The sequence below is a fragment of the Gadus morhua genome, chromosome 8 (assembly GCF_902167405.1).
Source record: "Gadus morhua chromosome 8, gadMor3.0, whole genome shotgun sequence".
Taxonomy (NCBI): domain Eukaryota; kingdom Metazoa; phylum Chordata; class Actinopteri; order Gadiformes; family Gadidae; genus Gadus; species Gadus morhua.
Window position 1 is genome coordinate 24176659 of NC_044055.1, and position 11109 is coordinate 24187767.

An 11109-nucleotide genomic window follows, 5' to 3' on the forward strand; every position below is an offset into this window, starting at 1 on the left:
AACACACCAGGGCCAAATACAGCAGTGGTGGATCAGGAGGTGGAGGACCAGGATGAGGAGGAAAGACAGCGTCCAAGGTCCAGAAAGAGGGACAGAAAGGAAGAAATGTTCCAATTGATTAAAGAGGACATGAGGCTAAATAGGGAGGCAGAGAGAAGAGCACAGGAGAGCCGGGAGAGAATGGATCGTTTTTTCTCAATTTTGGAGCGTTTGGTTGACAAATAATTTATGTTCTGTTATATTATATATACGTGTTTACATTTATTTATTTATATTAATCCTCTATACATTTCTCTACATTTATCTTTTTTTAACTATTTATTAAAATCCTGATTAACTTTTTTATATTAACTAATTTATTTGTAACAAACTTATAAAACATGTATAAAACAATAAAACTATTTACAACAAAAAACATTATTGTGACTATTTAAAACAATTATTATAAAACTACTATATACAAAAACATAATGATGCAGCAGAGCAGGGAGCCCCTGGTGGTGCTGCTGGATCTGGATGGGCTGCCACATTAAAGACCCTGGTGTCTCCTGTCAGTGGGACATCCAGGGGTGGTCTCCAGCTTGCTGGATATGCCTTTCTCCACTGTCCACCGCACCGAATGGGTTTGCAGGGCTGACTCAATCGACGGCTGCCATGTCACTAAAATATTTTTGGAAAAGGGCAAGAATAAGAGTGCATACTAAATACTACACAACCTTATTTTGACAAAAGAAATCTTGCCTTACTTACGTGAGGTACGAAGGTGTGGTGCACCTCCAGCGCTTGCAGGAAGATGGCCCTGAACCTGGTCTTCATCATTCCAAAAGCACGCTCTATAATGGAGCGTGCCCTGGAATGATGCCAGTTGAAGCGCTGGGCTCCCACACCTCGCACTGGCCTCTTGTAGGGAGTGATGAGGGGTAGTGGGTGTTGGAGGCAAGGGTACCCGCCGTCTGCAAGGATGAAGTGCCCTGGAGGAGGGTAGAGTGACCTATACAGTGGGCTGTGGCGGAGGACTCTGGAGTCATGGACTGACCCAGGCCAGCCCATGTACGTATCAATGAAGCGGCCCTGATGGTCACAAACAGCCTGCAGAATTATGGAGGAAAACAGTTTCCTGTTCCTGTAGCAGTGACCATCAGGGCCGCTCGGTGGCTTGATACGGACATGGCAGCCGTCGATTGCTCCCGCTGCTTTCCCAAAAGCGCGGTGTCTTGCCAGCCCTGCAAACCCAATGGTCACTGCCGCCAGGTCTTCAGGGGTCTTCGGGAGGTGGATGACCTTAAGATAGGATAGGATAAGATCAACTTTATTATCCCACACAGGACACACATTTACTTGTTACAGCAACTCAAGAGTCAAAGATAGAGGACATTTGTGATAAAATAAATATAAATATACTTTGTGGCGAATGGCCACAACCTCCTCAGTGACCCTGTGGACGATGCGGTGGACAGTGGAACGAGGCATCCCGAACACTCTGGAGACCACCCTGTATGATGTCCCACTAGCCAGCCAGAATAGAAACACCAGGGTCTCAATGGTGGCACCCCATCCATGGCTCCGCTCCTGGCCGAGAAGGTCCAGCAGCACTGCCAGGGCCTCCCTGCCCAATCTGAAATCAATTTTGGTGTCCTGGCCATTAAAATAACGGTCCAGGACAGGAACCGTTGGATTGATCCTGCAGTACACGGGTCTGGGCTGTTTAGGGAAAGAAACAGAAGAAAAACTGTTGAACAATAGCTGGATATTAAGTGTGGAGAGTTAAGATAGATAATGCTTAAATATATATATATATCTATCGTTATCTATCTCTGCAATAGTTATGTATCAATATATATATATAGTTAATAGTTATATATCAATCTAAGTTACTCAACCTTTATTTAGCTGATGAATGACAGAATTTTTTTTTTATATTAATGTAAGGTTGAGACTATTTTAAATATGTAATTATATTGTCAAAGTTCAATGACATTTACGCTAGCCATATAACACGATAATATTAACAGCTGGTTAAAAGTAAGGTAACACAGCTTTACCAATCTGTGGTCTTCTCTTTCTCGGAGCCGAAGATATATCCCCCGTCGGCTCCGGCGGTGAGTATTCTCCAACTCCTCCAATAAAAGATAAAAGATAAAAAATAAAATTATAATTTCTGGCTCCATTTTTGTTAGTTTCTTTGTTGGTTTATTTGGTTTCTTTGTTATTTTTTCACCGCGCTGTCCGGTATAACTTCTGTTTACTAACAGGTCAGGTCAGCTGTCAGGGTTGCGGTGACAGGAGCAGCGCGTGGGGGTCACGCAAGGTAAAGGGCGGTAACGGTTTGTTACGTAAACCGGAAATGCTCCGTAGGCTAGACCGTCCCATTTCTTCGGCCTTCGGAGTGTCCTTCACGGTCTACGTAGACCGCATCCTTCGAAGGACGCGGTCTACGAAGGATGCGTCCTAGGAATTGGGACACAGTCCTATCCACCTCGAATCACGCGCTATCGTCCGTCAAGTGGGCGTGGCCTATGTGAAGTGGGCGTGGCCGGGGTGACGTAATGGCTCCGCCCCTGTCTAAAGCTGCTGCCATCTGTGGCTGGAGCAGCTCTTGCAGATCGAAGTGTTCGATCCTGCTTCCATAGTGGCTATGTGAGGGTAATGCAGCTTGTGTGTTCGATCCTGCTTCCTAATGGCTATGTGGGAGCAGCTTATGTACTTAAAATACGTAACAATCCCTCCTTGGCCATCTCAGATGGCCATAAAATAAGATTCGTAAGTCATAAGCACCATTTACCACACCGAGAACATAGTTAAAGTAGGAAAATCATCAACACCACCAAACTCCATAGTGGAGTGGCATAATAATATGTTGTTACGTATTTTAAGAACATAAGCTGCCTCCACATAGCCTCTAGGAAGCAGATTCAAACACACAAGCTGTATTACCCTCACATTACCACCAGGAAGCAGGACCAAACATATAAGCCGTAAATACTATACATAGCCACAAGGGGAGCAGGACCTTACTGAAGGCTGCAATAGCTGCTCCATCCACAGAAGGCAGCACCTCAGACAAGTGAGGAAGCCGAGGCAAATACGTCACACCGGCTCCGCCCACTTCACACAGGCCGCGTGGATTTGAACATAACAGTCTACGAATTCAGAAACTCCAGGCAGCTCAGACTAGTGGGTTAGGGTTTTGATCAGCTGGGAGTCGCTCAGCACGTGTTCAACACACTTCCCCTCCTTTTGCTCCGTAGTTACCATACCGAAGTACTTTAACAAATAAAGTAAGTTAAAAGCGATCCGGATTGGACTACTTTCTTTGAAGAATGCTGCAATGTGACAAAGTTATAACATTTTCGTTAGCATTAAAGTGAAAGGTACAAAAATTAGGCGACATATATTTGCAGCATGCATTGAAAGTAAAAAGTAAAAAATACAAAATCATTTGACATAATAAAAATTAAAAAATTAGAGATTATCTGTGGGTCGCATGGATTTGGATGGCTCAGGGGATCTTCATGTATTGGTGCGCTGGTGCATGTGGGTGGTTTTGGACATTTTTGTAGTCGCCGCTCTTGTTTCCTCTGTCGCCATCGGGACCTGTAATTCATGAACCGAAAGGCTCGTCCCTCGTTGTCAAGGGCTCGACTCACATAGAGGGGTTACCTTCACATCATGTGAGCCTCCTTCAGGTGTTCAATCGTCGTCGTGTCAGCAACAGGAAACCTGTAAACAACTGTCTCAAAGAAAATCGACAGTCCCATTGTCAATGCAGTGATACAGAAATAACGGGTTGCACTCGCAACCTAGTAACACTACACAATAACAAACATAACCAGAGCCCTGTACCACGAAGCTCGCTTAGAGGGTTAGCGAGGTATGTTGAGCTCCAAGCCTGGGTTAGTTGTACCACGAAAGTCGATCTCTTTTAGCGTCGCTGTATCATCATGGTGACTTATTCTCGCAACCAAACCTGGTCGGGAGCAGTTTTCGGCTTAGTCTAGCCGGAGATCGGCTACTTAAATCGGCGTGCGCAGCTTCCTAGCCCCTCCTCTGACAATGGCGTCACCATTTGTGGGTGTTCCCGTGGACCCCGGCGCACTTCTCGTACAGGCGTCTCTCCGGAGACAAGGGTTTTACGGGACAGAACCGATCCCTTGGCATTGTCTGACGATATTCAGATTTCAGACTTTATTGTCATTGTGCAAACAACGAAATTGGGGTTCTTCATGAGAGATACAGATTCTCATCAGAGGGTGTTCGTTATTTGATCGTCCTTTTGGACCTTATCTAGACAATGATTACTGTTGCGCATTGTGTCTCAGTGACAGAGTGCTAGAGTGGAGGTAGCGCGTCAGTCTTGAATTTCTGCGCGGGAGGTTCGACTCCCAAGTGACGCAAATTTATGTGAAGCTTAAAAAGTCCTAATTCTCATGCATATGGAATACTTATTCACAAAAGCTTATGGAATTATATTTTTGTGCTTATTTCGATCTTGAACCCATATTTTCAAGGCCGTGCTATCACCACATCTATGGGGGTAAAATGCATGATGATAGACCGGCGAATTTGAACCCCGGTCGCTGGCGTTCGGGTCTTATACTAATCCACTACGCTACAGCCGCTACCTCTCAGCGGTCGAAAACATGCGATACATTTCTTAAATAGGGTGTATTTAAAGTGAATTCCCTAAATGATGGAATAAGGCAGGATGGACGTTGCTTATGCATTTTTAAATCATCATCATTCTATTTTGATTAATGGCGAACAATTCTGCATTTGGCATAGTTATTTTACAGACAATATGCAGAATCTTTTCACTGATACTCATATAGACTTTTTGATCTATCGTAAAGGTGAGAAAAATGACGCAAAAAACGCCCCTTTCACGTGAACGCGCACTGAACCTAAAGCGGAAAACCTGGTTCAACTAATTGAATCTAAAGTGAGCTTCGTGGTACCATTTAACTCTGATTGCGAGTTGCGGCTCTGTCGAGCCAGGTTTTCCCAAGAAAGCCTGGGTATGTTCAGCGAGCTTCTTGGTATAGGGCACAGGTATGGTTGTTTAAAAATGTTATTCAAGTAAATCCGGGATATTGATTATCTTATATACAGGCGCTACTAGAATAGTATAGGTGTTGACTATTCTACATATTACAGCTGGATAGGGTCGGGCCCCTCAGGTGATGTCTCGTCCACTTTCACCAGATCATATCTGATCCCCATGTAAGCCTGAATGGCACTTGGCGCTTCTGTAGCGCCCACTGCTGTGGTGATCAGCCGATGCAGTAGCCCTTGTGCGCAGGGAATACAACGGCAGCCGGCTACAATTAACACGGTTGCTGCCCGCGACGGGCACTGACTGGATCATGCCTTTCCACCTCCCAAACATATTCTCCATCCATCCTGTGAAAGGGTCATTAATGCTGGAGTTCTTTGCCAATTCGAACCTGAGGGATTGTAATCATGCCAGCGCCCTGGCCACCAACCCATCAAGAGCTGTGTTATTGGGGATAAAAGTACAACATGTTGTGCCTATCATCGCATACACCCCTCCTTGCTCTGTCAATAACATATCCATATCTTTATATTCCTTTAACCTTATTCGTGGAAAACTGTACGAACTGTTGCTGATTATGATATATTTAATTTATCCAAACAATATTTTTTCTAATGGTGGACAACCAAAACAGAACCGATTCAAATCCTGCCGTTATTTGATTTCCTCATGTGACTGTTACTCCTTGCTCGGCGGACGTAGTTTGTAGGCTCCGGGTGTGTCTGCATCTGGCTCTGGAACTTTGTGTTTCTATTGTAGAAATACAGACTCATGTACAGCAGTTAGTTGTTCAAAAGCATATTTCCTTTAATTTTAATTGTTCTAATGGAAGTCCCTTATGGGACCCTTGAAATGTAAAAGAAAACATGATTTACAGTATCTACCTTGATTTAATTTCACAATACATCCCTCCTTGCGCATTGCTTCAGCCATGCGCATTGAGTGACAACCAAACCTAACAACGCTGTAGTGTAACCAAGTTGAAGTTCCTTTCCTTAATCATCTGTATATTAACCAATCTATTGTGAAGAGAAATGAAAACCAGTATATAAAACCAAAGGTCGTTATTGGTGGGCCTATGCAGCCGTCTTGAGACCACGCTGTTCTCAAATGCAGTAAACCGTAAACGATACATCAGTGAGTATACCTATGTGCCGCAACTTATCAGAGTTAAAAAATATCATACTATGAAACGCTGACGTTGTATCAAAGCGTTACAGCAGTAGCAGTGGCATTTGAAAGGAGAACCCACTACTTCTGAATCTAAATTGAGAATCTAGCATATATGTTCCCTTCCCAGCAGATGTATCGCTAATCCAATCTTATCCATAACCAAAAAGATGTAAAAGGGAAATAACAATGTCAAAAATGTGCATGTTCAATATCACTTCCGTGTTAACCATATCTCATAACAGTTACCTTCATTATATTACCCGATTGTCCTACACACTAACTATGTATATTGGATGACCTAATCTTCATTTATTCTACCTATTGCTCGCATTTGATGTTATACACACTTTGATTCACTCCTGTGTACATCGCATACCACATGAAACGTGCATACGCCTTATTCTCTGCACAACATCCTATTGCGCTAACTTTTGCATACCACATCAAACGTGCATATGTCTTAGCAAAGTGAAGTAAAGTAAAACCCAGTTTTATTTTTACTTATTTATAGCTATACATGTCCCGGACACGTCCATTACTATTTCCAAAACAGTTTTTTTAGCTGCGCAGGTCCCAGACCTAACTATACCATTCCATGAACAGTATTTATTATTATAATTATCTAGTTTTTTGTTGGTCAACATCAAATCGATACATTAATTCAACTTTCTGATCTTGACCCACTTGAGTCCCCCCCTTATGCCTGTGATTGCCAACTCTCCCGTAGCCTCCCCATGACCTCCACCGTAACGATTAGTCAGTCGACGTGTAGCTTGGAGGCCCCCAAGGAGTGCCACAATCCTACGTCTGACACCAAGTCTATGGGGGGAATCTTGAGCTAGGGCAATCAAAACCGTCTAAACTAGGCAAAATAAAGAGTCATCCAAACGTACAACAATTATGCTCATCTGGGTGTTAAATATATGGTGATATTCTATAAACAAAACAAAAACTGAACTTAAAAGAAAAATTCAGAAGTTATTGGTTGAAACAAATGTTATTGTAAGTCAATTATAATAAACTATTTCCAAATTATCCTATAGTTTTATCTGAAGTCCTCATCCTCATCGTCATCCGCTTATCCGGGGTCGGGTCGCGGGGGGAGCAGCTCAAGCAAGGGGCCCCAGACTTCCCTTTCCCGGGCCACATTGACCAGCTCTGACGGGGGGATCCCGAGGCGTTCCCAGGCCAGTGTTGAGATATAATCTCTCCACCTAGTCCTGGGTCTTCCCCGAGGTCTCCTCCCCACTGGACGTGCCTGAAACACCTCCCAAGGAAGGCGCCCAGTGGGCATCCTTACCAGATGCCCGAACCACCTCAGCTGACTCCTTTCTAAGTAAAGGAGCAGCGGCTCTAATCCGAGTTCCTCACGGATGGCTGAGCTTCTCACCCTATCCCTAAGGGAGACGCCAGCCACCCTTCTGAGAAAACTCATCTCGGCCGCTTGTACCCGCGATCTCGTCCTTTCGGTCATCACCCAGCCCTCATGACCATAGGTGAGGATAGGAACGAAGATCGACCGGTAGATCGAGAGCTTTGCCTTGCGGCTCAGCTCTCTTTTCGTTACAACGGTGCGGTAAAGCGAACGCAATACCGCCCCCGCTGCTCCGATTCTCCGGCCAATCTCACGCTCCATAGTACCCTCACTCGCGAACAAGACCCCGAGGTACTTGAACTCCTTCACCTGGGCTAAGGACTCATTTCCTACCCGGAGTAAGCAATCCACCGGTTTCCTGCTAAGAGTCATGGCCTCAGATTTAGCGGTGCTGATCCTCATCCCAGCCGCTTCACACTCGGCCGCCAGCCGATCCAGTGAGTGCTGAAGGTCACAGGCCGATGATCCAATGAGGACCACATCATCTGCAAAAAGCAGTGACGAGATCCTCAGACCACCGAACTGCAACCCCTCCCCACCACGACTACGCCTCGATATCCTGTCCATGTATATCACAAACAGGATTGGTGACAAGGCGCAGCCCTGGCGGAGACCAGCACCCACTGAGAACGAAACTGACTGGCTGCCGAGAACACGAACACAGCTCTCGCTTTGGGAGTACAAAGATTGGATGGCCCTGAGGATAGACCCCCTTACCCCATACTCCCGCAGCACCTCCCACAGTTTCTCCCGGGGGACCCGGTCATACGCCTTCTCCAGATCCACAAAACACATGTAGACCGGATGGGCATACTCCCAGGCCCCCTCCAGGATCCTTGCGAGAGTGAAGAGCTGGTCCGTAGTTCCACGTCCGGGGCGAAAACCGCATTGTTCCTCTTCAATCTGAGGTTCGACGATCGGCCGAACCCTCCTTTCCAGCACCTTGGAGTAGACTTTACCAGGGAGGCTGAGAAGTGTGATACCCCGGTAATTGGCACACACTCTCTGGTCCCCCTTTTTGAACAGGGGAACCACCACCCCGGTTTGCCACTCCTTTGGCACTGTACCCGACTCCCACGCGATGTTGAATAGGCGTGTCAACCATGACAGCCCCTCAACACCCAGAGCCTTTAGCATTTCTGGCTGGATCTCATCAATCCCTGGGGCTTTGCCACTGCGGAGATGTTTGACTACCTCAGTGACCTCCACCAGGGAAATTGACGACGAAACACCATCAACCTCGAGCTCTGCCTCCAACATAGAGGGCGTGTTATTCGGATTCAGGAGTTCCTCAAAGTGTTCCTTCCAACGTCCGACGACCTCCTCAGTTGAGGTCAACAGAGTCCCATCCTTACTGTACACAGCTTGGATGGTTCCCCGTTTCCCCCTCCTGAGGTGCCGGATAGTCTTCCAGAAACACTTTGGTGCCGACCGAAAGTCCTTCTCCATGGCCTCTCCGAACTTCTCCCACACCCGCTGCTTAGCCTCCGAATTGCAACAACACATCATCATAGGGAGGCTTATCTGAAGTATGCTTTCAATATCCCCTCGTGTATGTAACTGTCGAGTAACCTCCATTGTCTTGGTGGCTCTGGCACACACGAGAGGACATTCACGCATGGTATATATCCTCCATTTGTTTTTATTTTACACTTTTATTTTTTATCTTTATACACACATTCGTAAGAAAAGTACGGACGAAGATGCATCATAACATGGATCAACAGACAATAAAACAGGCATATTATTCAATAATCTGAGGTCTCAGATGGGATTTCTCCCTGCGGGTCCCTTCATTCTCTAAAAGGTCCGCAGAGAAGTCCGCTGAGTGGCCAGGAGTTCTTACATACTTAGAATGGGTTGTTGAGGGCAGTTGTCTCCCAACAAACCAAAAGCCTTTGTTAACCAGATATTAATCTATTGATTGAAGTTTCTTCAGAGCTTAAGAAGGTGGTTGAGGCTATTCCTTAACACCCTTTGCTTCTCTACGCTCCCCAGGGGGTCAAGATAACAAAGGAACAGAGTGAGAACAGATTGACCACTAACCTCAAAGGTTTACATTTTAAATGACCCTGCAGAATAACAGGTTGAAAAGACCATGTGGGAAGATACAAACATACAAAACCTTAATTCGTAACATTAACAAAATATCATAATATTCGCAAAAAATGTATTGTAATTGAACTACAGCAGTTTAGCTAACTCCCTCCTTGTGCACCGGTTAAAACCATGTGCATCATTTAATAATTAAAAATATTATTTTAGCAGTTGAACCCCGTGTCTATTTGAACCATCCTGGTTCTCTAAAATCAATGTGCATGACACAACCAGTGTCTATTGCACTCCTGTTTTGATAGCAACCTTGAAAAACATAATGGGCCCTATCTTGCATCCGGCGCAAGTTACTTAGTCACTGGCGCATGTGTCGTTGCTAGTTTACAACTGGCGCAGAGCGTTCTTTTCCCACCACCGCCCCTCGCCGGTATATTAGGGAATGATCTTGCGCCCCAAGGGGCGGTTCGGCGAAAGGAGGAGGCGTGTTCTGGCGGTAATTCGCAGTTTCTGAATACAATTGCGCCACAGACCAGGAAATACCTGGTTTAAGGTCAGTGACGCGTTGTTCAGATGCTATTTTAATTTTAAGCATGTATGCATGCGCATGCATACATGCGCATGCGATTGCATACGGATTGCTTGTGCAACTCGCGCATACACTTTGATTCTCTCATCTACACGGACAGCAGTTCCCATTTTTGTATTTGTATTTAAGGAGTGGACACCTGTCAAAGTGGGTTGTCTGTCAAGAATCAGGAACCACAATTCTGAAGACTGCGAAATAAATTCCGAAGACTGCGAAATCACCTTCTGTAAGTCCATTTAAAACCTTATTCTGCAACTTACCAGTTAAGTTGAGTTTGCTCATAATTTTTCTATTGCACAGTGGAATGGAATACGTCTTGGGACAGGATCAGACGCCCAGACACACCTATCTCTCCCTGAGTGAGGAGGAATGCAGACGTAAGCTACGCCTGACCCGTCAGGCTGTCACAGATATCTGCCATCTCCTGGCAGATGAGCTGGGGACTGATGCACGCTGTCCCTATGCCCTCCCCGTTGCAGTGAAAGTTACAGTGGCACTGCATTTCTATGCATCTGGGTCATTGTATTGGACGCATTTCACAATCGGCAATAAGTTTGGCTATGCATGCAGTTACGTCAGGTCTAGTCCGACATGCTGGGGAATACATCAAATTCCCCGTTACCCCTGACAGCCAGGAAAGAACAAAGCAGGAGTTTTGGACCAAGTATGGGTTCCCTGGCGTCCTTGGTGCTATAGACTGCACCCATGTGCAGCTACGTGCCCCATCAGTAAACGCAATCACATACATTAACCGGAAGGGAACTCATTCGATTAACATTCAAGTCATTTCCGATGCTAATTGTAGAATAAATCATGTCTTTGCCAATTACCGTGGCTCAAGCCATGACTCTTTCATATTGGCAAACT

General features: G+C 45.4%; 1 protein-coding gene across 1 annotated transcript; it reads right to left on the reverse strand.

Annotated features, from left to right (window-relative positions):
- Positions 1-461: 461 nt before the first annotated feature.
- Positions 462-1755, reverse strand: LOC115549279 (putative nuclease HARBI1). Its single transcript, XM_030364407.1, has 3 exons — positions 1402-1755; positions 751-1281; positions 462-660 (listed from the first exon to the last, which is right to left on the reverse strand). Exons 1-3 carry the CDS (start codon positions 1468-1470, stop codon positions 658-660), a joined length of 603 nt encoding a protein of 200 aa, XP_030220267.1. The 5' UTR covers positions 1471-1755; the 3' UTR covers positions 462-657.
- Positions 1756-11109: the final 9354 nt, after the last annotated feature.

Excerpts from the sequence above, each read along its gene's own strand:
- LOC115549279 (XM_030364407.1), bottom strand. The coding sequence starts at position 1,470 with ATGCCTCGTTCCACTGTCCACCGCATCGTCCACAGGGTCACTGAGGAG. Across the intron at positions 1,282-1,401 it reads TTGTGGCCATTCGCCACAAA|GTCATCCACCTCCCGAAGAC; the intron begins GTATATTTATAT and ends TCCTATCTTAAG.